Here is a 27,839-nt window from a genome sequence, read left to right as displayed (position 1 = left end):
TGTCCCAACAGTGAAAATACAACCTCATGAGTCAACTTCAGAAGAAAAAGAAATGCTGAGGACACTTAAGGTTTTTGAGTGTTAATAATCCAATTTTGCCATCTATCCAGTTAAATGGTTCCTGTGACATTATGAACTCAGTTGTATTTGTGAGTAATCTTTTTGATGCACTCAAGAATCTGTGTAAAACAATCTTTTGGGTGCCCTGGCTTTTGAAAGTTACAGATCTTCCTTGGGAGGGGGAATTACTCCTCAAGAATGTGTCAACAAAACAAATGTGCCTCTTCAGAACAGAAGGAAGCTACTGCCTCCCTTGAATATGTAAATAGTGCAAATTTAGAATATATTTTTGGAATAAAACATTTTTTTGCCTCAGTTATTCTTTGCCAAAGGCAGACACATCACTTCTGGGCTTTAGCTCAGTCTTTAAGCCTGAGGTATATGCGTTGATTCAATAAAAAAACAACACCCCCACACCCCAAACAGGTGGATTGTCAGTTTCACCTGAGAGACTGGAGGAGGGGGGATTAGTAATTTATCTTCTTCCTGTCTACATCTGAACTACATGCTGAACCACATTCTCCACTGTATAGGGGAAAGAATCTGTTTTCAAAATGGAGGATCTGGGTTGAAGAACTCACTTAAAGATATGAAATATAAGTGATATAACAAAACTAATAAAATGGGAATGCTAAGGGGGAATGGCAATTTTACAAGGAGGGTGGTTCCTGTCTTTTTATTTTTACTGAGGGGGGTGACATTGTTTTGCATCCCCCCTCAAACTGAGCCCTGTGTACATGGTTGCCAAAGGGTGACGTACCTTTAGTTGAAGAGACTAAAACCTCAAGAAACCATAAAGGCCTGATGTTATGAATCATACCTTGGATATCAGAGATCTAAGATACTGACAAAGTAGTTGGTCAGTATCTTAGATTTAGCTGAATTTGCGTTCCATGCAGGTCTATTCATTTTCTTCTCCAATGATGGTTATCTTTGTGCTCTGAATACAACTTTCCATAGAACTTATATCTAGTGACTTTATGTAAGAATACAGAGATAAAGAAAAACAAAGTCAATTTATTTTTGAATGTTGATTGTTCTGTTAGTGTTTTGAACCTATTGCACAAGGGGATTCTAGTTCATGTTGAAACAGTGGAAGATAAAAAGAGTTGAAAATTGAATCCTTTAATAAGAAGCACCTCTTTTCACAGGGATAGAAATAATATTTTGCAATTCAATGCATCATCAAATAATCTTTAACTTTATCAAAGGCAGAATCAGACACTGAACAATTTCATTTGTATTACACAATATCGCTTGAATGAGCCTTTGTTAGCACAATGCCGATTTCAGATACTTTGGTGAATGAGAAAACAACTCTTTCTGAAAAAAACAAAACAACAACGAAACCCAAAGTGTAATGATGTCAAGCATCTTTCATGTCCTGTGAATTGAAATGCTAACAACGTTTTCAAATGAACCCCATAATGGGATTCATTTCTCTTAATTATAGCTGGAGGGAGATGGTTCTACTAACACAAAAAACATTTACATGATTGTCCAAACTGGCATCTTTCTGATCTGCATTCTGAACACCATTTAACACGCAGTGGCACATTTTCAACTGACAGTCTGACTGATGCTACCATACACAAGGTCACTGTCAGGAACATCTCATGGTATGAAGTGTATATGCCTCCATGTTTTTCAGAGGTGCACTCAAGCTCTGATTGTGAATGCACGGCGAGCGGCTGTCCTTTTAGTGAGCGCACAGGGGTAACAGCAGGGGACTGGAAAATAAGCTAGACTCTGATAGGGAGGAAAAGCAGGTCCCCTCCCGGTCTCCTCTCCTCAGGCCCAGCTACACCATTCCTCCGTATTCCATCAAAAGTTTGCACTGCCATCAGAATGCTGGTCTAGACAAGATGGTTTTACTATTCGGAGATTAAAGGGGTCATGGTGGTAATAGTAATGAAATATCACAAGTAAGTTGATTGGTGGAAGATAAAATCACTTTAAAAGTACTGGTACAACAAATAAACAATATTTGTTTATAGGTGTTCTTTAGAGGTTTAGGATTAGATTAGTAACACTGTTCTAGTTCAGTGTAGCATGTTGCTCCAGCTCTGTCGTGTCATTTTTCTAACGCTGCGACCTCTTAAGAGTGACTCCAAATCGCATAACTGGAACTGGAGTCGCAGCGTTGGAGATGTAGGATGTAGTAGAGAAGTGATATACATTCAGATAATAGAAATGAGATGTAATCTGTAAAATAAGACTAGCTGACATTGTTATTCACTGCACTTAGATATTGTGGAGTGTACACACACGCGCGCGCGCGCACACACACACACACACACACACACACACACACACACACACACACACACACACACACACACACACACACACACACACACACACACACACACACACACAGAGCACATACACGCCATATCCAAAATTCCAATAAAAACAATGCATTAGCCATTCACTTTTAAGGCACACACTTTTACACCATACAACCAAAAATCTAATATTGCCTGCAAATGAAGTTTGGATAATACACTGTGAATTTAGAAAGCCAATTTACCAGCAATTCTCTGTTCCTGTTTATTTTGTAGGCTCATGTTACATCTGCAAGAGTAATTTCAATACATTACAGGCTTCAGTTACTTTAATCCCTTCAAAAACTGATTTAAGATCTTATCCCAGCTCTTTAGAAAGCTCAGCACCATGGAATATCACAAACACTTTGGCAGCATATTAGTCTAAATTTGGGTTTGGTTTGTCTTGCTCTGTGGAAATGCTACACTAAGCCTTTTCTTAGTGTGATGTGGGGCACGATGCTCCTTAAACTGTTCACGATTAAGGAAAACATGGCAATTACAGCATCTGTAAGATGATCTATTTGTCATGTGTTGTAAGCTTTGCTGTGTGGATAAATCTGTGCTGTGGTGTTTTCTTGATTTTCCGCTGCTTCGAGTTTGTCTTAATTTTCATCATCCTTTATACATGAATGTTTGCCAGTAGACATGCCCCGAATGATAAATGAGGACACAAATGTAAGGTTACTTACAGCAAGACAGCAGCAGGTAACAATATTCTCAACAAATCCCTAAACATTGTAATTTAATGTTGCATGTCTCCATTTCTGCCCCTTCTGCCATCTGTGTTCATTCATAATGTTTTGCTGCTTTGGGAAATTTCGTTAGCTTACTAGCTTACTCTCACTCAAATACACACACTCACTCTTGAACACTCTTTTGCAGGACACTGAGATGGATGGACTACAGTTTGATCTGTGGCCCTATAAATCTTCTTCTAGCTGTAAGTGAATGTCTGGGATATATTCACAGGTCTGCACTATACCTTGTGTTGAAGGTTTTCTGATTGCATTTTACACAAATGCTTTTGTGAATTTGGGATTGTGTGATAATGAGCAACCAGCTAACTTAAAAAAAACATTTTTATGTGTTGGATAAAATATTTTTTTCCTCACCTCTCTCTGACTTACACTTATTTTCAAAGAGTAGCTCATTTGGTGTTAGCGTAAGGGCCTGCAGTGGGAAGACAACAAGCTTCACATTGTCAGCTCCACTTCCAAATGAACTTGTTTTAATGTCGTGCTGTGGTGTACTCTTCGCTCAAGCGGGTCAGGGCCGACGCAGCAGTCCATCATCCTTTGGGGCAGCACAGACGGCTGCCAATCACGGGAGAGAGAAATACACCCTCGTTTCCCACAGCTCTGGCTAAGAGGTAAATGAAATATATGGAAGTATAATGAGCTATTGGGAAGTGTGTCTTCCTCGCATGAGTGACAGAGGACCTAAGGTACTGTGGCCACATCGAAGAGCGTGTGCTGGAGAACGCGGCTATCATAGACCTGCCGTTGCATCTGCCTTGGGCGATAACCTGACACATACTTGAGCTGCCTCATGAATCATCCAGACCATGAGCGTTAGCGCCTCACTGCAGGGACCGCCGTCCTGCTGTTTGTCCTTGACCTCCTTGAGAAACAGAAGTCTAGAATGGTACAACCAATTTCCCATAATCAAACCTATTACAGCCGGTTAACACGGACAAGGTGTCATGGATGTGAACAGACGTGTCATGGATGCATCATAGATGTGTGCTTACTCGCATGCTAATAGCTTGATCTTGGAATATAATCGGCATTATAGTATGTTGATGTGTTAGTACCAAAAACATTTCACTTAATCCAAATTTCTTTGTTCCAGACAGCAGTTTATTTCTGCCCTTTATTATAGATGCCCATGCTCACACAGTATTACATAAGAGTATGTTTACGCTGCACAGAGCTAATGAAATATCACACTCATACTCCAGAAGAGCATGACAACTGCCTTTTTTTCCTCCAAGACACTAATTACAAAACATATATATTGCAAAAACCAACTGTGCTTTAATACACATCATCATCTGAATTGGTTTTACAAAACTCTCTTATTTGTTTGCATCACGTCGGCGCTGAGACTCATGGTATGTGGCCCTGTAAAGGCAGAAGGCAATGGCGTAGTGCACAGAGGGGTCGGTGGAGAGGTAGAGCCTCCCGGTCGCCCCCCTGGCTGTGTTGGGTTGTGTCAGGGGGCCGCATGTATCTCCCAGGAAGCACAACAGTAGCTTCCTGCTGTGTGCTGGCATTAGCACTCCTTCACCCTCACTGCAGGTTCCCAAAGCTGATCAATGACTCAGTGTTACGAAACTGCTTTCTAAAGCCATTTTGGCTTCTAGGGATAATGTGATGATATATCTGCACTGAGCTGACACACAGGGACAAACTGGGCTTTAATGGTGATGAGGTACTGTTTAAATGAGCAGGGCGACACCAGACCCAGCACATCTGTGGTCCATACCACCGTCATAACGGCCTGATGACTGAAAAAATGTACAGCTACGTAACCCGCCACGGTTTTTCTTCAAGACGGTCATTCACTTGTTATTTGGTGTAACGGACGTAGACTAGCATCTGTGTACGGTAATTCTATTGTGCATGTCTGAAAGATCTACTGTATTCTTACAGTATGCAACATAGCCTGATCTGTGTTTAAGGTAAAGGTTTCTCCAAAACCCATTTGAATTTTCTCAAAATCCTTGCAATCCCAGGATCCCAGTTCTGCAAAACCAAATTCAAAAGCTAGCAAGATTGTTTAGCTTGTTTATTGGAAGCTCTGGAAGTAATTAGATAAACAGCCCTGAATAAATTTGTAGTTAATCTTTCCTTACTCACACGAAAGGTTGATTTGTTTAAATATCAAAGGGTTAGGCAGAACCTGGGAGGCCAGAGAAGTTTCAGCCACCAAGGGACCAAGAGGTATTTTTGGAGCACTGCCTCCCCGTGAACATGTGCTCTGAGATCAAGAAGCTCAGGTGCTTCATCTCATGCATTCATCGGTTGACATTCAAATTACTGCCAGGCTAACCCCGGAGATCATGCACGAAAGGTTTGGTTTGTCTCGGTGGATGTGTGAAGCGCGTATCGGCTCGCAGCGTTTCTCACAGCCATTTCTGGATTTTACAGACTGGATCTGATGTCTACATGAGCTTCATTTGGAATACTGTCAGATGTCCTGTTTTCATCAGTGTAGGTTACCCACACGTCGTGTTTCAAAACTCGACAGAGAATGTCAGAGAATGTTCAATACACTCACTCCAAGGATGGTGTGAAATTAGTTTGACATTTGGAAAATGGGTGGAAAGGGTAGTGTCTGCTCAGATTTATTAGCCATTGTTCATTGTGCATGCAGAGAGAAGCAGACAGAGTCTCTTTACTTCTCACTTCCACCGCACCATATTTCCCTGTTCCTTAGGGTGGACTGATCTTTAATCAGACATCCCAGCTGTGATGGGTTTGGACTAACATAATTGGGCCCAAAGTGGTCTGAAAAGACAGGAGTCTGGTCCTAGAACATTAGGGAGGACAATCGCTTAGTATCTATTATATGAACATCTGCAGTTTCATTAAAATTTTCTGTGTATCATTTCATGATGTCCTCTAATCTGGGAGGGAACCTCTGGTTGACCCCAGAACGTCATGAGCAGGCTCAGAACCTCCTGAGATCTTCCGGAGGTCCTCCTGAGATCAGTGCTTGGAAAAGCAGGAAGTGGGGAGGGTTTTTTCAGTGCTCTGCTTGACTGAGAGCAACCACAGTGCAGCTGTGTAACAGCTCAGGAGACAACTATTTCACTCTGCTGGTATCAGCTGCTCGATATGAAACACAACGTTGTGGTGGAGGGAAAGTTCAGCACAGGTGCAGGTTGATCGAAATAAAATCCCCATATCAAATACAACCTCAGAACAAGGTCACATCCCAAGAGAGGAATAGATGAAGTGATAGCCTCAGGTACTATCAACTGAAGTAAAATCCAAAGATAGAAGTTTTTTTATCGGAGACACACACGCACCTACTCGTGCCTTATGCTCAACCTTCTATACTTTGGTGGCCTTCCTCTGCCAAGGATTATGCTGGGATCTTGGAATAAGACAGGGCCATAAGTTTCTGTCTGCCACAGCCATAAAGGCGGGAGGTACAGCGATACATGGGTGGCTGCAGAGATTGATGTCCTCTTGCGAGATTAATCTAGACTGAGTAATGATCTTCTGTCTGCATAGATGCTCATTGGCCACAATTCAGGGCTCAGCTCCATCAGTGTGTCGACTGGAAGCCAGGCCTCCAGTCCGCGGGGCAATGAGTTATTCCTTAAAGACGGGGAGTGTTCTGCTAAACACTTTCCAGCGCCGCAGCTTGAGTTCTGGAGTTCTGAGCAAGACTCGAACGGGGTTGAACAGAGAATGTAATGCATCACAGCCGCGGATCACTTCTGCAGTTCATTTATGACCTTAAATACATGTATATTTAATAGACTCATTTTACCTGGATTTTACAAATATTTCCATTGTAAATGTGACCTTAACCACTTTGAAGCATTAAGTACATACAGCGTATAAAAAGACATATTGTGCTTTCATATTTCCCGTTCTAACCAACAAGAGAGTACAGCAGTCTTGAACTCACATGAAACAATTTTCCAATTCATACAAGAACTGCCTCAGTGATCCCAATCCTCAAATGTATATTATAAGATCTAAGTGTATCATAAAGAGAGCATGTATAATGAACCAGTACGGAAGAATCGCTGTGCTAATATTCAGAAAGCTCCGTTCACTCTACCACGTCCTCATGTCCTCACTCAAATATTCACCACCAACATTCTGCTGCTGTAGCATTTGAGAGCAGGGTATGCGAGAGAGAGCAGGGTATTTGAGAGCAGGGTATGTGAGAGAGAGCAGGGTATTTGAGAGCAGGGTATTTGAGAGCAGGGTATGTGAGAGAGAGCAGGGTATTTGAGAGCAGGGTATGTGAGAGAGAGCAGGGTATTTGAGAGCAAGGTATGTGAGAGAGAGCAGGGTATTTGAGAGCAGGGTATGTGAGAGAGAGCAGGGTATTTGAGAGCAGGGTATGTGAGAGAGAGCAGGGTATTTGAGAGCAAGGTATGTGAGAGAGAGCAGGGTATTTGAGAGCAGGGTATGTGAGAGAGAGCAGGGTATTTGAGAGCTGGGTATGTGAGAGAGAGCAGGGTATTTGAGAGCAGGGTATGTGAGAGAGTCTGTCTGCCCTGGAACAGATGGTGCTAAAGTGGACTTCTGTAGCCATGTGACGGTGTTGTCAGGGTGACATCAGGGTGGTGCAGCTGTTGCAGGTGTAGGCCTGTGTAGCCCTTTGTGCATTGTTGCACATTCTCCACTGCAGGGCGTCGTCATGAAGCCCCTGTTACACCACTGGCTAATGCTGTTAATGTGAGTCTTGCATGCAGTGAATAAATGACATTAGCCTTAATGGAGCTTTTTACATTCAGAACTGATTTGGGGGTGAAGGGGAAAAACCCAATGTGGATTTTCAACTTCAAACGCCAACAGTGATTTTTAGTAGGGAATGAGCAGGCTGTAGGTGTCAGCACTGGGCAGGACTTCTGAGTGACAGACAGTTATACTGACACCTAAACAAACGGTGAATTGAATTATAATTTAATGCAAACTGAAGGATGTTGAAGGCTAGAATTCAGTATAAGTCCATGCATTGTGCTTTATCCCTTAATGACTGAAAATACTACAATCAATGTAAGCACAAGGATCCTGGCTAGCTGCATTTACAGTAGAAAAGTGAAGAGAATAGTCGGTGCTTTCTTTAATCTTACAGTGAAAAAGCTGCACCTTTCCAATATTTTGGTTCTAAAATCAGACAATAGCTTTAACTTGCATCTGGCAAGGTAGGTACTTGAAGTCCAATTGTGCCGTTATGACTCGTAAGTGAATTTTAGGAAACAAATTCAGCACTGCTTAAAGGTACTTTCTGGCAGGTCTAATTAATTTGTTGTTTTACACCACATTAGAGAACAGGCTGACAAATGACATAATGAGCTTTGTCGGGCCTCTCATTACTCGTGCAATTAGAAATGTAATTATGCTGAGCTCCTACCACATGGTGGGTGATGGGGAGAAGAAGGAGAATGAACACCAGGTTTAGCTAGTGGCCAATCTCTAACACACGTACATCGTGTTTTATCATCTCGAGTAGAACATGGAGTCGCAACCCTAAGCCACTGAGAATTTGTAATTCAAAACGGTCTGTGCTGGGTGCTTCTCAAACTCATTAGGGTGAATTTATGTTCCACTCCGTACCCAGCTATCTACTGGCTTTGAGGACTGAGTGGAGAGTAAAAATAGATGTTTGCCATGAGCCTGAGTAATGAAATACTATAGAGGCATACAGTTTGGGGATTAGTGAGATATGGAATGCTTCAGTAGAGTAGCATCTCACCAAAGAAGTCTCAATCTGACACGTGATGGTGAAGGAGCTAACTGCCCGTCATCCTTGAAGGTGTGTCGGTGAGGACAATAAATCCTGAGAAACACTCCCTCCCCAGCCTGGAGAACCCGGCGCCGAGCCTGACTGCAGTTCAGCTGTTCTGGCACAGAGTGAGTGGCGCTTGGCCAGCATTGCATCACACATTCTGCAATAACGGCTCCTACATCTGCTGTTCCTGCGTTCGAATCTTTTACCATTTCTGCTGAGATTCCCCGTGCCTTTACGGACATCGAATGTTTCAATTTGGAACCTTCACGACCGTGGGATGGTGGGGGAGGGGGGGGGGGGGGGGGGTGTGGGCGTTGGCAATTAAAGGGGCTTGTGTCTCATTGAAGAGTAGACGTGATTTTCCATGCTCTGGCGTGTTGGCTGTGATAAGCACCATTACTAAGGAACACCATAATCAGTCTCCGCTGTGACTGCACCAGTGCACGAGGAGAGAAAACAATACCGAACGGCTCCTGAAAGACAGCGCTTAGCAACGGGTTTAATAAGCCAGCCAGACTGTTATTTACTTTAGAATGCAGGAAAACGGAACACAAGCATAAATATGAATTATTAAAAAGTTTTTTTGGGGGTTCGACTAATTAATAAATAGTACTCGTCTCCAGCTTTTAGCAGTTTCCATCAGTATTTTACGGACGTGCGGTAGGAACAGTCCCGTAACCTCATGCATTTCCAGTTCGATATGGATCTGGTGGTCCAGTTCGTCTGTGCCTCACGTCCCAGCGCATGCTCCATTATTGCACTGTGAAACTTGACCTCAGGGCCTGTGCTTCTGCTGTTGAAGAAGCCTACATGTGTCCTGTGCCAGGCGCGACAGCCGAGGAGCTCGGGCGATGCCCCGGCGCCCGTCTGTGGGCGCTCCACAAGCCACGAAGCAGCAGGCCCCTCTCTGGCCTCTCATGTCTGCAGCCTTGGGGGCATGCCGGCCTGGCAACACAAGTGTCCTCTTTCTACGAAACGATCTGTGTGTGTGGGGGACGTAAGAAGGCAAAGACAGGGCAACAAAACCCAGCATTCAACAGCTGTTTAGGATCAGACTTTTAATTGGACTTCAGCTCACATAAATAACAATAATTCATATATATATATATAGATTTGTATATTATACAATTTTATATAATATATATTTCCCCCTATGATTTACATTCTTTTCTTGCTAAAATTCATAGATTTATTGAAACAGAAGCATTATGATGAGCACACTAGTGTCTGATCATCTAATAAAGATGGGTTGTAGTCATTTGTTTTTTCTTTGAGATGTAAAAAATAATCACCGAACAATGGAAATGTAAATAGTTCATTAGTCTATAGTATTAAGCATAGAGAAATGCACAGCAAATTGTAAACCTGATGTGCAGTATCACAGATCTATCAGTGATATCAATGCTGGACATTATCCATGAGCACATCTTCTATAAAACAGCACAGAGCATTGAGGGAAGTGGTTCCAACCGGGTCCAAATGGCATTCTGGGTCCCTGTGAAACACACTTGACCCAACAGACCGAACCTGTTAAACTCCAAGTTCAACAACCCTCACGAAGACCGAGACATTTTGAAAAAGCATTGCTTTCAATTTCCACACACCTAATGGCTCTGGAAATGTTTCTCTATTGTGTTGACCGAGATTAAGTCAAATGTGTTCACACAGATTTTTCGGCAATGGTAAAAATGGTAATGTTCAAAATAGACTGGCCTGTTGTAATCCACTCATATTGCTTTCCTAAGTGTATAGTCCACCATTCCATCCATATTATTCAGCTGGCAATATTATAAAGCATGATATGTAGGACAGCTGAAAGCTGGCAGAGCCCTTCTATATTTATGCGTGTATGTATGTATATTATATATACATACATACATAATATATATATATATATATATATATATATATATATATATATATATATATATATATATATATATATATATATATATATATATATATATAAATAATTAATTGACTAGGTTTGGTATATACAGAAGTGGGCTCTAGAAATTCTTGTGACAATGGAGGCTCTAACAACTTTCCATTTCTTCGAGTTTCTGCATCAGGATCCTCCGTTTGTCTTATTTTGGTATGAGTGACACTTCACAGAAGCTGCTCTTCAGAAGAAGGCAGCCCCCTGATGGAACTTCTCCAAACCTTGATGGAATGAGAGGTCTTCGTCAGAGCTGCGCTGGTCCAATCAGTCGGAAGCATGGGCTAGGATTTCAGTCCAAAGGAAATAAGCTGGAAAGAGCAAGGACGAGGTGAATATTGGCCCAGGGGGACGCAGGGACAGAATGCGAAGGGGACGAGACGCCAGTGCCTTGGGTCTCGAGCTGCATCAGGACAGTGTCCTCAGCAGCAAGTCTGGTCCCCAGCCTGCACAGTGTTCAGATGGATGCACACTTCTGCTCCACGGAGGACGTCAAGTGTAACAAACTATTGCAAATATACGCTGTCTTGCTACACAAACCTTATTTTTTTCTTCTCCTTGCCCACATTAGTACAAGTGATTGTCTATATCACGCCTGCCAATTCCTCCCTGAATGTTGTACTGAGGAAGAACAAACATGAGGCATGAACTCAAGACAGGAATGAAGTAAATCAATCAGGTAAGTTGGGTTTGTGGAGAAAAGAACCCTGCCACGTCCACCTTGATGCTCTTCTGAAAGTGGATCACAAAATGTTAAAAAACCACGATGTGAAAACAGAGCATTGAACTGATTTCCTGTCTTACGAGTAACGCAATAATCAGAACCTCCTTTCATCTGGTTCAAATGAGTCCATAACTGAAGAAGTGTACACTGTATTCTAAGAGTACTTTAAAGATCTAAGCTCAGATCCATAGATAGGGTTGGTACATGTTAATAGATACATGTTAAAAAGTTACCGGTGGGTCCATCATGCTTTTCACAAAAAACAAAACATGAAAGCAATAGAGTGTGAACAAATCACAGAGGAAGTACAGACCATGCTATAAATGTCTAGACAAACTGCAAATAAAGGATCACCTTGTCCTCCCTGAATAGGAAAAAGTTGAAGCTTCATCAGATAGTAAATAGTAACCTCAGTAGAAACACCACATCCATATCCTTTTGTCTATAGAAGATAAATCCACTATATTCTATCCAAAGGGTGTCCAGCCCTGTTCCGAATCAAGTCTTTTTATACCCAGGGGCGCCATGTTTAATCTAAAAAGTGCTTTAATGGATACAGTAAACCAAAAAAAAGCAAACCAACTCAAATCGATCATAAATAATTTACACGTTTAAACCCCCTCTCAGCTGCTGACATCATAGAGCTCATGATCCACGACTACTCCACCCAACGCCAAACTCAAAATGTCTGTGACCACAATCTCAAAGCCACACCCTTCAAGACAAGCTCCGCCTATCCCATCCTAGCGAACAAAAGCGATTTGCCAGCAGTAGCTTGAGGGAGAGGAGGCGGAGGGAGGAAGAAAGAGACCGGCAGCCCCTGGCTGCAGAGCGTTCGGGGAGGGGGGAGTGTCCGTCCACGTCGGTGCGCTTAGTTGCAGCTCTTCAAGGTGGAGCCATAGGGGGAGTCCTGCTGCCGGCACACGCCGTCCTGATGCTCGGGGCAGTCCACGAAGTCCGGCACGGGCAGGCCGGACAGGATCATCACCGACTTGTTCCAGATCATGAAGGTGGGCGCCACGGGCAGCAGGAAGGAGACGTCGAAGGTGTGCAGGTGCTGGGAGCTCATGGCGTCGTAGAAGGAGAGGGCGTTGTTGTCGTAGTCCAGCAGCACGCCCAGACGCCGCAGCTGTAGCGAGGCCTCCAGCAGGACCTCCTTGCCGTTGTGCCGCGCCAGGAAGTTGCTGTTGCACCGCGAGAACACCCATGACGAGGAGTTCTTGCCGTTCCACTCGTTCTTCGGCGCAGACTTGTAAGCGACGCCCACCGCGTACCTGCGGGGAGGGGAACAGTGTTCTGTGCCTCGCAAAAAATAACCCGCAGACTGCCTAAAATTCGAGTAGTTTAATTATACTGCGAAAGCTATTCAAGAAAGCACATTAATTAATCTCTGCAGCTTGCAAATACAATAACACGCACAACCGACGTGTGGGTTGAGACCCAGCCGTGGAGGAAACGCGGACGTGTTTCGCATACCCGTTACAGCCTTTGTAACAGGTCGAGCAAAAGCACGTGTAGCATTTTTCGCGCAAATGCTAATTGACAGCAGTATGCAACGCACATCCTGGCATGGCTGCCATGGAGCAGCGGGGCTGCCACTCACCACGTGGAGGCCCCCAGCAGCACCTCCCAGTAGTGGCAGCCGCTGTCGATGAAGACGTTTCCGGCGGCGCCGTAGGAGCCCGTGCCGCTGAAGCGCTCCGGCGTGTGGCTCTTCTTCAGGGAGCTCTCGTCCTTCTCCATGGTCAGGCAGTCGTTGGACAACCGCAGCTTCTTGTGGGCCGTCTTCGGGTCCAGCTTGAAGGGCTGGCCTGGGGAGGAGAGACCGGAGGTGAGCTCCCCCTACAGCATGAACGTGGAATGACAACGGAGGCTGGGGGGCAGCCTGGTGGACTACACGTCCACAAACGCTTCAGAAAACACCAAAACATGCAGTCAAAGACTAGCAACCACAGGCCTCAAATGTATATGTGAAATTTAGAAGAAGGAAAATTTTAAACAGTAACAGTATCACATTCTGCACTACAGGAAAAAAACAACATCTTGTCCATGTGATTTTTAGATATGTATTTATTTACAGGAGTTAGAGAAACTGTGCCTGTCCTGCTGCCACTCTGGTGCAGTCCCTGCAGTGAGACGCACTGGGAAATTCAAGGTCGAGAGAGGACAGTGAGTGAGAGGACGAGGAGGGTCTCTCTTCAGAAGCCTTGTTCTGGGTGCAAGGCTCGCCCAGCAATCCCATAATGAGCAACAATTCAGCGAAACAATCGGCTGCCCCCGCCCATTCCCACGACGCCGAGTCCTGCGGTTGCCCGGCTACGTGCTGCTTGGAGCCAGTTCTATTAGCGCGTCCTCATCGTTGAGCTGCTTATCACTGAGAATGCAGCCGTACAAACCCCCCCCCCACCACACACACACACACACGCACACACACACACACACACACACACACACACACACACACACACACACACACACACACACACACACACACACAGTCATGCTGTTCGGTGACAGAGCGTCCGAGAGGCAGCAGGGCAAACACACATGGGCGCACACACAGACACACACGTGCGGAAACACACGTGAAATGCATAGAGCCCATTATGGTGGTTTAACACCTTTGAGACAAAAGGATGGTTTGAGCTTGCAGCGTCCATCCACACAGTAGCTCCACCCATCCACACAGTAGCTCCACCCATCCACACAGTCGCTCCACCCATCCACACAGTCGCTCCACCCATCCACACAGTAGCTCCACACATCCACACAGTAGCTCCACCCATCCGCACAGTAGCTCCACCCATCCTCACAGTCGCTCCCCTCATCCGCACAGTCGCTCCACCCATCCACACAGTCGCTCCACCCATCCACACAGTAGCTCCACCCATCCACACAGTCGCTCTACCCATCCACACAGTCGCTCCACCCATCCACACAGTAGCTCCACCCATCCACACAGTAGCTCCACCCTTCCACACAGTCGCTCCACCCATCCACACAGTCGCTCCACCCATCCACACAGTAGCTCCACCCATCCGCACAGTAGCTCCACCCATCCGCACAGTCGCTCCACCCATCCGCACAGTCGCTCCCCCCATCCACACAGTCGCTCCACCCATCCGCACAGTCGCTCCCCCCATCCACACAGTCGCTCCCTCCATCCGCACTGCACGGTGGTGGCCAGCAGCAGACGGTGTGGGCGTGCTCTAGTGTACGCCAGGGAAGGGCAGCGCACCACTACGTCTGGAGGAACACGGCAAGGACGCGCTCAAGGCAAAAACATAAGCAATGCTTGAGTCAGAGAAGACTTTCCTTTGCCATTCTGCTCCTACACAAGCAAGACAATAACTGTGACGTTATTCCACTCCTTCTAATTTGACTTGGGTAATTCTGCTGTCACCCTTTGGAGAGAGCACTCTGAGTAGGTGGTGGCCACCATTCAGGACACATGTCTGCTTTGTCAGTAAAATCCCGCAGTCACAGCCAGATGGACATCGGGGACAAGGTCACTTGTGGCACCTTGACATCATGTATGCGGCTCTGCATGGTTCCTGTTATCAGGAACATTACTGCATTCTTATGGTTGCAGCTGCCATTAGATCAAATCAAAACATCTGCTGACAAAGCATGCAAATTACAACAAGACAAAATACAATAAGTGAAAGAGACATGATTATTATAATTTTTTTGTGGGAAAAAACATACACCTGAAAAAACATAAACCTGAAAACATACAGAACATCTTTACTGAAAACATACAGACCAGACCACTACATGTACAGACCAGACCGCTACACGAACAGACCAGACCAGACCGCTACATGTACAGACCAGACCAGACCGCTACATGAACAGACCAGACCAGACCGCAACATGAACAGACCAGACCGCTACATGTACAGACCAGACCGCTACATTACAGATCAGACCAGACCGCTACATGTACAGACCAGACCAGCCCGCAATATGAACAGACCAGACCGCTACATGTACAGACCAGACCAGACCGCAACATGAACAGACCAGACCACTACATGTACAGACCAAACCGCTACATGTACAGACCAGACCAGACCGCAACATGAACAGAACAGACCGCTACATGAACAGACCAGACCGCTACATGAACAGAACAGACCAGATTGCTACATGAACAGACCAGACCGCTACATGAGCAGACCAGACCGCTACATGAACAGAACAGACCGCTACATGAACAGACCAGACCGCTACATGGACAGAACAGACCGTTACATGGACAGAACAGACCGCTACATGAACAGAACAGACCGCTACATGAACAGACCAGACCGCTACATGGACAGAACAGACCGCTACATGGACAGAACAGACCGCTACATGAACAGACCAGACCGCTACATGAACAGAACAGACCGCTACATGGACAGAACAGACCGCTACATGAACAGACCAGACCGCTACATGAACAGAACAGACCGCTACATGAACAGAATAGACCGCTACATGAACAGTTGCAGTTGCAGCATGCATTGTTCATCTTTCTCCAATTCTTTTCTAATTAGACTAACATATCCAAATGATGCCTTTGGTAACTCAACCATATGCCTCAGATGTGGAAAATCTGAAGTGAAAATACCAGCCTGACTAATAACACGGCTTCTAGATTTGACAGCTGCTGTCAAACACTGACACCTTAGAAATGTCACTAATGTGCTAAACATTTTGCTATTTCAGTGTTAGGTGCTGGGACTGGTTTATGTCAAATCTTCTGCTTATGTGGGTTAGGATCATGGATATGGCTGTAATTCTCAATCATTGTAAATCTTAAATGATTGCAGAATTCTCATGTGACAAACGGCGTGTGCTACTCAGTAGTTACTACACACACCAAGCAGATGTAGGCCTAGTTTCCCGCTAGTTTCACCGTAGTGCTGAGATCATCTTAAGAGAGAGAGTGTTTCATGCATACTCTACGATCTGAAGCTCATCTTTGTGTTCCGATGTTTTTGGGAAACCCAGCCCAGATGTCAAAACATCGTCTTCCATTTCTAATCTACTCTTTATCTGCAGAATTCCAAAGACGCTTCCAAACATGCGAGCTCTGATCAGAACAGCGAGGCATGTTGATTAGAAGAATGCAGACTAAAAGTTATTGCTGGCAGACTCTGATCAATATTGCATGAAAGGCTCTGTGCAACATGATTTGAAATCAGAACATCACAGCGATCCATGTGATGTCCTGCTGAGGTCAGCCTCGGCCTGAGGTCATTTCGGCCAACCTCACACAGCAGTGATGTCCCAGCAGTGATCGCTTGAGTGGGGGGGGGGGGATTTGTTTGTGGGGTATGGGAGAGTGGGGTGGGTGGGGGTTGTTTGTGGGTTATGGGAGAGTGGGGTGGGTGGGGGTTGTTTGTGGGGTATGGGAGAGTGGGGTGGGTGGGGGTTGTTTGTGGAGTATGGGAGAGTGGGGGTTGTTTGTGGGGTATGGGAGAGTGGGGTGGGTGGGGGTTGTTTGTGGGGTATGGGAGAGTGGGGTGGGTGGGGTTTGTTTGTGGGGTATAGGAGAGTGGGGTGGGTGGGGGTTGTTTGTGGAGTATGGGAGAGTGGGGGTTGTTTGTGGGGTATGGGAGAGTGGGGTGGGTGGGGGTTGTTTGTGGGGTATGGGAGAGTGGGGTGGGTGGGGGTTGTTTGTGGGGTATGGGAGAGTGGGGTGGGTGGGGTTTGTTTGTGGGGTATGGGAGAGTGGAGTGGGTGGGGTTTGTTTGTGGGGTATGGGAGAGTGGAGTGGGTGGGGGTTGTTTGTGGGGTATGGGAGAGTGGGGTGGGTGGGGGTTGTTTGTGGGGTATGGGAGAGTGGGGTGGGTGGGGGTTGTTTGTGGGGTATGGGAGAGTGGGGTGGGTGGGGGTTGTTTGTGGGGTATGGGAGAGTGGGGTGGGTGGGGGTTGTTTGTAGGGTATGGGAGAGTAGGGAGGTTGAGGGGGGGGGGGGGGGGGACTGCTGCCAATTCCAGGGACATCAGTGGCATGCTGGATAAGTAAATATTATTCAGAGACCTTTTAACAACAAGTAAACATGGCTACCCTAGGGGTGGAGTGCCATGTGATATTTCTCATATCGGTTTTATGTTCAATCACCAGCCATGGTGCTGCTGATTAAACAGTGCAAGGGCTAACCTATAAAACATACACATACACACACACACACACACACACACACACACACACACACACACACACACACACACTCTTCTGATTAAAAAGAGGAAGGGAGTATCTACGTATGAAGCACAGACATGCACGAGCAGGCCACACCTTCCTGCACATACACACTCAGTCTCTTTCTCTAGCTCTCCATATTTTGTAGGATGATGGTGAAAAAGCCATTGTTGCTACTCTGTTAGTGTTTGTATTTAGGGTTTGGGGGTTTTGACTCCCTATACAGCTTCTCATCTTTTCTCCATCCTTAAAGGATGACAGGGGTCTTAACTACTGAAGGAACAGTCCAGTGATTCTGACCTGAACTTACTGGAAGGTCCTGCAATGCGTCACATTATCCTGCTGAGTGTTTAAACACTGGGAAAAATTTAATGAGGCACAGTTGAATACACTAGACCAGATTACGTGGTCAATTTAATAAAATAATACTTGAACCAAGGTCCACAATTCAACTGAATAAATAGAAAGGATGCTTTTGCATAGCTGGATAGAAAAACTAACACCGCATTTCCTAAATGGACCAAAACTGGAACTCATCTGTGGTTTGCAATCTCAAACATGGAAAAGATTTTCACAGCATAACTAAAGGCAACTGGCAGAGTCCCAGCCTGTGAGAGTCCCTCGAGCATCTCTTCAAGAAAGGGCAGAAGAGAGACGCTAAGCAGGTTTCTCCAGTGAGCCTGCCAAGGCGCTGCAGCCTTCCTGACCCGGCCACCTGCATTTCGGGACGCGCTCCGGCCTCTACGACTGACCCCATTACCACGTCTGAGCTGCTTGTACCAAACTTTGATTTCAGCTGCACACAGCTGCAAAAAGGCTGTCACTCCGCTCTCCTCCCCCTTCCAGCCCTGCTGCTCTTACGGCGTGCTGTCATGTTAGCCCCAGCAGCACTGAGTGTGTGTGTTTGTGTGTGTGTGTAGGGGGGGGGGCAGGGTTATGGCAGGGTAGACTGGAGACAGCGGCGACAGGGAAGCCACAGTCCCGTGTGCTGCACACGCACAGCTCATCTCCAACCAGCTTTACTCAGCAGAGGGCGGCACTTCAAAGCCCGGGCTGCCAGCAGCCATGCTTCTGGCTAATTACAGGTGGGAGATCACAGCCGCTGCACGGGGGGTAGAGATGGGGAGATGATGTGGTGGAGGAGTGGCGAGAGAGAGAGAGAGAGAGAGAGAGAGAGAGAGAGAGTGAGTTAGTGAGTAAGCTTGCTCTCAATCTCTGTATCAAACAGGAAGAGCTTATGTAAATGGCTTTAAATAGAAGCCAGTGGGGCTCTGTGTGTGTGTGTGTGTGTGTGTGTGTGTGTGTGTGTGTGTGTGTGTGTGTGTGTGTGTGTGTGTGTGTGTGTGTGTATGAAGCGAGCATCAAAACAAATGACAAATTTGCATGTAGTCATCTGACACAGGAGGCACAGCTGGGGGGGTCGGCCTTGGCCAGACGATCTGGCGGGTCTGCATGCACTAGAGGGGGCAGCGTTTCTGGCACACACACCCGTCCTCGTGCACCAGCTGGGCTGGACGTACGCTCTGGTACCTACAACAGGTCTTTGCTCCTGCTCCAATTAATGTCTGTCTTTGCCATGAAAGCTGCCAGCCAGGCAAAGTGGTTGCAATTCAACATTTCACACGCTGTGCCAATCCAGCCTGTGAACCGCATCCAGAATCCCAGGCCAAACGTGTCGACTGCCTGTTATAAGGCAGACAAAGGAAGTGTGCGTGGCATGTGTGTGTAGAGGTGTCGGAGCTGATGAGGACACAGAATCACTGCTACACTGCAGGGCTTTATTGCTTGAGCAACTTGCCAGGTATAACACAGCACTGCTGGCCCCATCACAGCTGGGCGCAGCCGGCGGTGCTACGATTCGTCACAGCTCTCACGAAGCTCACCTAAGTCACCTAAGTCCACTACTGGTGCGGCGTGTTACGGCAAGAGTTCTCACTGGAGCAGAGAACCAGAGAGATGGAGAGAGAGAGAGAGAGAGAGAGAGAGAGAGAGAGAGAGAGAGAGAGAGAGAGAGAGAGAGAGAGAGAGAGAGAGAGAGAGAGAGAGAGAGAGAGAAGGAGAAAGGACGTTGGACACCAAATACCTTGAGGAGGTATAACAGGGAAAGGTAGAGAGAGAGGATCAGAGAGGGAGAGAAGGACAGAGGAAGAGAAGAGGTCCGGTCAGCAGGGACGGGAGAGAGAGAGAGAAAGGTTGATAGACACTGAGCCTCTGGGGGTGATAACTCAGGCAGAGAGAAACGGAGAGGAAGATGGGAGGATGAAGAGGGGAAGATGGGAGGATGAAGAGGAGAAGATGGGAGGATGAAGTCTTAACTGCTGCTTCCAGATAGCCTGTACTTCACCCCCGAGGGTGGCGGGAAGTCTCTGATACAGTAATCCATCTGACTGGTGTCAGCCAGTGCACTGCACATGGGTGGTTTGTAATGTGATTGAGTTCTGGGCTAGAGAGGCCAGTGCGAAGTGTGACCATGTAGGTGAAAGACCTGTACACACACACACACACACACACACACACACACACACACACACACACACACACACACACACACACACACACACACACACACACACACACGCGCACACACACACGCACGCAGAGGAATTGTACCATTATTATTATGCAGAGTTGCCAGCCACTGATGGTACAGTGATTAAGCAAGCGAGTGTCTGGTGCACGGCAGGCTGTCTGCATTTCCAGCCCTCAAAGACACATGAGCCTGCAGACATCTTGAGTTTAGTGTATAAACAGCACTGGTACAACAGGCTCCACCCACTTCATTAGGGACATTATTAGGCCTGTTTACACCTCATATTGACATGTGTTTCATGTCCGGATACAATCAGGATTAACTGTGGCTAGATTCTATTTACACGGCCTCTCCAATGTAACCAGATGACTTCACACCTGTGTAGAAAGCACAACATCATATACTTTGTTTTACTTCCTACTGTAAATATGGTTTCTCATTCACTACAACCAGTGTACTAAATGCTCTCAAATCCAGGAGAACCCGTCTTAAGCAGGCAGCCACTTTCTGTTGGTCTGGGTTGTAGCTGCATTCATTTCTGCAGTGTTCAGCAGTAAATTACCTGGAGGAACACTAGAACACCACGTCTGCACACCAGAGAGAAGCACTCAGCAGATGGATTTCAGTTTCGTAATTGTATGCGGATAACGAAAACGCATTCTGTTTGCAGTCGTGTTAAATGTGGTCAAGATCGGTCTCTGATCACCTGCGAATGCGGTTTGAGCAATCTGATCGTAATCCAACCACACCGTGTCCTTTTATTTATCACTGGTCAGTTTCTGACCACAGGTTTACTGATGACCAGACATCATTACTTCTTAACACGGCTGGTTGTTGTGCTGGTATTGTGTGTGTGGTAGCTGTTGTGCTATTATAGTGTGTGTGGTAGCTGGTGTTGTGCTGGTATGGTGTGTGTGGTAGCTGGTGTTGTGCGGGTATTGTGTGTGTGGTAACTGGTGTTGTGCTGGTATCCACAGTAACAGCTACTATAGCTTCAAGTTAATGGAAGGAAAACAGGAAACAAAAAAGGAAATGAATTATCATGGAGAAGAGGAATCGTGAGAACTAAGAATCGCGAGGATTGGGAATCGTGAGGATGAGGGATCGTGAGGATGAGGGATCGTGAGAACTTAGAATCGCGAGGACTGGGAATCGTGAAGATGAGGGATCGTGAGGATGAGGGATCGTGAGGATGAGGGATCGTGAGGAATGGGAATCGTGAGGATGAGGGATCTTGAGGATGAGGGATCGTGAGGAATGGGAATCGTGAGAACTAAGAATCGTGAGGACGAAGGTCTGAAAGAAGCCAAGATTATGAGACTGCAGTAAGTTCTGCAAGTTCTCACAGCGCCACATTTCTTTCTAAAACTCTCAGGACACAGCAACAGTTGTGATAAGTGCCTTCTATTTTCGTTTGTGCAAAAACATCATGTCAAATGTGTATGAGGTATGATACCTTACTACACTGCCATTGAAATCCTCCCTCACCGTTGTCCATCTTTCCACCATGGACACTCCAAATTATGACAAATGTCGAGTTGGATTGATATAGGAGTCATATGATTTCAAACCTGTGTGTTCAAACTGAGGTGCACTGCCACGTATGGGATTTCAGTACCACATATGAAAGTATCCAAAATTGGCACAGAAACGGTCAGACTCGTGTCTTTGTAGTTCACAACTCCACACAGATGAACACGTGTGTCATATATAAAGAAAAAGATCTGAGTTGGGCCACGTTTGCCTGGCGTGTGAACGTAGCCTAAGGCTTGTGTGAGTTCACACTTCTGAATTTCCTCTCAGCTGCTCATTGGCTAAGATGTGTTGCCCAACGCCCAAGACTCGTTCGTTAGCTGAGCCGGTTTGGCGCCCTGCGGCTGACGTGTGACTCACTGTTGGTCTTGAGGCGCGCCGGTTCGCTGTTGCGGCTGCCTGCCTGGTTGATGGCCTTGACGAAGAAGATGTAGCGTGTGCCGCTCTGCAGGCCGTGCACGGTGTAGTGATTCTGCTTGATGTTGGGCACGATCATCCAACTGTCCACGGAGTTATAGAGGCCTGGGGAGGGAGGGAGGGGGTTACAGAGGGGCACACTGTGGGTTACAGCAGTCTGAAACCACAGCATCTCAACTGATCATTCACTCCTAACTGCGTGAACATAAACTACAGTTAGATTCAGTACTTGTGCTGTTCTGGTACATTTAGCAGATATAAAAGATGGACAATCCTTGTTCTTCCAAATGTGTCTATCACATCATTTTTTTCTCCAACCTTTTTAATGCACCACTCTCACTCCAAAACTGTGGATGTGGTATTTCATAGTATGTGCACACCTTACTATTGCAATCATTTATCCAACACACACACGCACGCACGCACACACACACACACTGCTATGCACTTGTAGCGAGTGATATATGCAGCGAAAGCCCTGAGAAAAAGGTGCATCTCACAGTGAGAAACAAAAGACGCCCATCTTTGCTGACAGGGTTATTGCAGTTTAACCTGAGCCCCTGTTTCACAGATGTGATGTGGATATATGGATCGGTCCCGGTGGGTTTCTGGGACGTGTGCCTCAGGCGAACAGAGCTTCACAAACAAATGGACACACACACACACACACACATCTCATGGTGAGAGGATTTCTACAATGTATCTCCAGGGAACATCAATACACATACATGAATCACAGTGCCAGAACCCCCATTGTGTGTGTGTGTGTGTGTGTGTGTGTGTGTGTGTGTGTGTGTGTGTGTGTGTGTGTGTGACACAAGAAGACTTGCCTTCCACTGAATAATCACAACATGGTAGCCAAAGAGACTAGCGCGCTCACTTTCAAAGCCACTGAAATTAAATGTGTCTAAACGTCTAAACTTAGACCACACAGCTAAGTTTACACGGACACACACTCTCATTTGAACAGAAACAATGAGAGGGCACCTTGACTCACCCGTCATCTCCCTCAGCACACTCAACTGGTCTATGGTTGAAGAAAGCAAAGCTTTACACTGGACCTTAAATCCTCCCTTTGGCAAAGACAATAATTCGACCAACGGCTGCACATATAAGTGTCACTTGTAACCCTATCAGACACTCTGGCCTAGTGAAGAGAATCAGTAGTGCAGGAGAGTTAGAGGCAAATTATCTTTAATTATCTTTAATTAATAAACACAAAAAATTCACAATCATCTCTAAATTTTTCATCAATATTTCCTAATGAACACAAACACACACACACACACACACACACTAGAGGAAGAAAAAAAATTTCCACTGCAAATAATAAATGTGATGTTGGCTAAAACTGTTGCTATTGAGTACTATATGTAGTTTTTATTAATGATAAACTACTATGGATAAAGTATGAGGTTTATATTATTGATACTGCTGCGTGTTGTTTTGAAAAGAGACTTCAAAAAGAAACACATGAGAGTGAATGTAGCACTGGAAGGGAAGCCGGCAGCACAAACAGGGCTGCCAGAGTCTTTGAGCGTGTGCGTGCGTATGTGAGGGTGTCTGGGGGCAGATAAAAGGGTGGAGAAAAATGAGGCAACATATGAGGGGGTACAGGACTGCTCCTGCCCCTGTCAGCGACTCCAGAACAGCCTTTGATGCTGCAACTGTGTGCTTGTGTGTGTGTGTGTGTGTGTGCTTGTGTGTGTGTGTGTGTGTGCTTGTGTGTGTGTGTGTGCTTGTGTGTGTGTGTGTGTGTGTGTGTGCTTGTGTGTGTGTGCTTGTGTGTGTGTGTGTGTGTGCGTGCTTGTGTGTGTGCTTGTGTGTGTGTGTGTGTGTGCGTGCTTGTGTGTGTGTGTGTGCTTGTGCGTGTGTGTGTGTGCTTGTGTGTGTGTGCTTGTGTGTGTGTGTGTGTGTGCTTGTGTGTGTGTGTGTGTGTGTGCTTGTGTGTGTGTGTGTGTGTGCTTGTGTGTGTGTGTGTGTGTGTGTGTGTGTGTGTGTGTGTGTCCTTGAGTGCAGATTACGCTTCCGTTTGTACCCACGTGCACCTAGGCCCGTGTCTACATATGGAAGAGTCATCATGACTGTTTGCAGATATGCACACTGTGTTTTTTTCCACAGACTTCAGTGAATAGAGTCAAACCTGCCTCAGGAAATCTGTCAGAAGCGTCCAGCCCGGGTGGCACCGACCCACGGCGTCCAGCCCGGGTGGCACCGATCCACAACGTCATCCTGTTCTTAGCTGCGGTTCTCTAAAACCCAGCTTAGCAACATCACTAGCACAAAGCAGCATGTGTTGGCAGAGTCTGTGGCCAGTAGTACTGTAGGTAAGCAAGGAACCGGTTCCCTGCAGCCCGCACAGAGCAGAGCGACTTCAAACTGGGACGGTGAGTTCATGCGAATATGAACGGGCTGACAGAACCTCGGAGCCCCTCCTGGGCACTTCGACGGGGGGTTCCCCAGGCTGAAAACGAGGCAGGCTGGTGCCATCCTCATGTTTACTAAAGAGCACGTGGACCGAGCAAATGTGTTTTTAACAACCAGTATATATTAGGAGTTCTAATAAGTATAAAACTGAAGAACATGACCATTATTATACTAAAGTATGCTTCATTTACAAAAATGTAAAGTTGACATGCTCAACATACTATATGAAATAAAATCAATGTATTACTTTTACTCAGTTAAAATAGCAAAGTTATTTACAATCAATTCCAAGATAACGTAAGCTATTACTTTTATTTTTTTTTACGAGTGCATTCTGGTTGTGTAGATGAACATAATTATATAGTCAGTAACATGAATTATTATTTTTTTATGTTTCGTTTTATTGCTCAAATAAGAATGTTATGGCCCAAATTATTACTGAATAACTGAAACACTTCACTGATTTAAGTTTAGCTAATACCTCCATGCTGCTCTCTGTCTTCACAGCTGTCTGTCTTCACAGACTGTCTGTCTTCACAGATTGTCTGAGGCTGCGAGAATGAAAGCTGTGAAGCACTTTTTAGGGAACACAAAGTCCACCTAGTGAAACACCCGTGCTTTCTATGAAGACGCCAGTTGGTTTTATCGAGGGCTGGAGGCAGCACGATGTTTGACGAAAGGAGGCTGCAATTCGCCGTGCAGCAGAGCCCTGCGCTGACCGACCTGCCGCACACCGCCATGAAAAATTAGCACACCTGAGGGAAAGATTTGAGGAGCAGACCTCCCACTTCGGCTCTACCTAAGACACACAGCCCGGATATAAAAAATGTGTTACGTGGCAGGAGATCTTCGATGGTTTCTCCTTCTAACAAACCTAAACGCCGCACATGAAGAGGTCGTAATTAAACAGCCAAGTCTTTATAATGATCCTGGAGTCTACTCATCTCAACCATCACCGCACAACACACTTCTCCCTAAAATGTTTCAGCATTAACAGATAACATTTCTGTACGGAGCTTGGTAGTCCCTAAGCAATAACATTCACAGCCAGTGAGACTGTCAGTAATCCCATTAATATTCTATGTTTTGCTTTGCTCATATTTATTATTAGACTGGTGTGCTCATGTGTGATGTGCAATGCTGGAAATCAGCAGGAATAAAAAGCTGGGAGATTTGTGTCATTTGTGTCCAGCTCTGAAGGGGTTAATGCATCACTGGGAATTTCACTGTATATTTTCTCTCCCGTGTGCTGTGCACTGACTCCACTAGAGCACACTGGAGAGTGGACGAAGAGTCACATGGTAAGAGGTCAGAATAACAAGCGTGATTAACCCTGAGACGCGAGTCACTGGCCAGCTCCATGCTGATCTCACTGATTGCTCCAGCGCCTGTGTGATTTCGCCGGCCTCCCTCACCTCGGGATGTCTTCTGTTTCAGTTCCTTATTTTGCGGTGAGAACAGACAGCTATGCCTTTCTGTGAGACCCCTATTCGCGCCTGAGCTCCGGCAGAGTCAACCTGCTGCGTCGTGACCAACCCGCACCCGCACCGCACCTCCACCGCACCCCCACCACACCTCCACAGCCCTCCTCGCCATGCCCAGACTTCCTGGATGGGTTTCCCCTGGGCGGTCTTGTGAGGCCAGCTGCGTCCGAACCGGATTAGCATGCCGGTCTGGATCGCTGAACAGCCCGTGATGGTTGTCACCTCATCTTCGATGGGCAGTGGATGGACCTGGATCGGCAGCAGGACCCGTGGCTGGCTGCACCAGTGGCCGACCAGCGGGAACGGCGGGAACCGTGCAGCGGGAATGGCGCGGGATCTTAACAAGGAGCAGGAACACGCCGTTCTCCACTCCAGACTTATTAGTTCGAGGTCTGGCTGCGATGGCTACTTTTTAATTAGCCTCCAAGGGGTGTCTGTGATTCTGCCAAACGTGTAATTGCATATACAGGGGGTGAACACAAGGACGAGGTACAGGTATTGCTATTTTGCATGCCATAAGCTGGGTGTTTGGCACAGAGGGATCAGAATCCTTCGCCAGGGTTCGATTATTTTTTCGCAAGTGGAGAAAAAGAAGCAAGGAGCTCAAAAGAGCTCTAGTGGGTCTGCTATCAACTTCTTAGCATTACAATACACGCGATTAGTAACAGCAGGCCAAATCACTTCATACCTCATTCCTCTGAATCCCATTCAATATATAATCTACTTGGTAAGAAGAGAGCATAAAACTAAGTGACACTACCTTCAGCTCAGAAAACCTCAGAGAACACATCATCTGCAAGCTATTTCCGTCGACGCAAAGTGCCAAACGCGTGCTTGGATATCAGTTTAAGCTTGTGAATATAGGAGTTGTGGCCTATCTCCGGCGAGTGGCTTCAAACTGAAAGGTATCAGTGAAGAAACCAAGCCGAGCCGAAAGCAATGTGAAGGGTTTCTCGTCTCGCGGGACAGTGTGGAAAGTGCTAGCGATAACCAGCCAGAGACTCCGCTGTCTCGGCTGTAGCGCGCTGGTAAAAGTCATCAGTCTACGAGGAAAGACTCGCTCTCCGTTTCTCCAGCCTTGCTTGCGTATTCTCTGCGGATGCTGTAGTAGTAGCGGTCGCGCTCCCTGGGTTCACAGGCTATCAAAGGCTGTAAGATATCCCTCTCTCTGTGCCACTGTGACAAGATGACTGGGGCTCGTACCAGCAGAGAGAGGGAGGGAGGGAGAAGGAAGGAGAAGAGAGTGAGATCAAGAGGAGAGAGAGGTAAGAAGAGGAAAGGGAGGGAGGGAGAGGAGGAGAGAAAGGGAGGGAGATGGAAGTAGAACGAGAGGAGAGAGAGAGAGAGAGAGAGAGAGAGAGAGAGAGAGAGAGAGAGAGAGAGAGAGAGAGAGAGAGAGAGAGAGAGAGAGAGAGAGAAGGGAACAGGGGCAGTGTCAGACATAAAAAGACAGAGGGAGGCAGTGTGCGTGCGTGCGATAGAGCGACAGAGGGAGAGAGAAACAGAGAGAGAGAGAGAGAGTGAGAGAGCGACAGAGCACATGTTCAGGTGGTGCTGTTTGAGTGCCACTTCAACACTCTCCTCCTGCTCTGGCTGCTGCTATCACTCTCTCCAGCTCACACAGAGCGGCTCCTTCTGCCAGGATCCCCAGCAGATCAAGTGTGGAGATGTCACTGCTTTCATCCGCTCCAGCAGGACCTCGCCTCTT

At 46.4% G+C, this 27,839-nt stretch overlaps 1 protein-coding gene across 8 annotated transcripts in view; it reads right to left on the bottom strand.

Moving 5' to 3' along the window:
* Positions 1–10,859: 10,859 nt before the first annotated feature.
* The window catches only part of mid2 (midline 2), an 88,066-nt gene continuing 71,086 nt past the window's right edge, over positions 10,860–27,839 (bottom strand). For all 8 annotated transcript variants that reach the window (XM_077021723.1, XM_077021721.1, XM_077021722.1 and 5 more), the window contains 3 exons: positions 22,164–22,325; positions 13,143–13,350; positions 10,860–12,813 (listed from right to left, as the gene is read on the bottom strand). In XM_077021723.1, coding sequence (XP_076877838.1) covers positions 12,411–12,813; positions 13,143–13,350; positions 22,164–22,325 — 773 coding nt within the window. In that variant the 3' untranslated portion in view covers positions 10,860–12,410. The remainder of the gene's footprint in view (positions 12,814–13,142; positions 13,351–22,163; positions 22,326–27,839) is intronic.

This window comes from Brachyhypopomus gauderio, chromosome 11, assembly GCF_052324685.1.
Source record: "Brachyhypopomus gauderio isolate BG-103 chromosome 11, BGAUD_0.2, whole genome shotgun sequence".
Taxonomy (NCBI): domain Eukaryota; kingdom Metazoa; phylum Chordata; class Actinopteri; order Gymnotiformes; family Hypopomidae; genus Brachyhypopomus; species Brachyhypopomus gauderio.
Note: the sequence above shows the minus strand (reverse complement) of the source record. Positions and strands in the feature narration are given on the sequence as shown.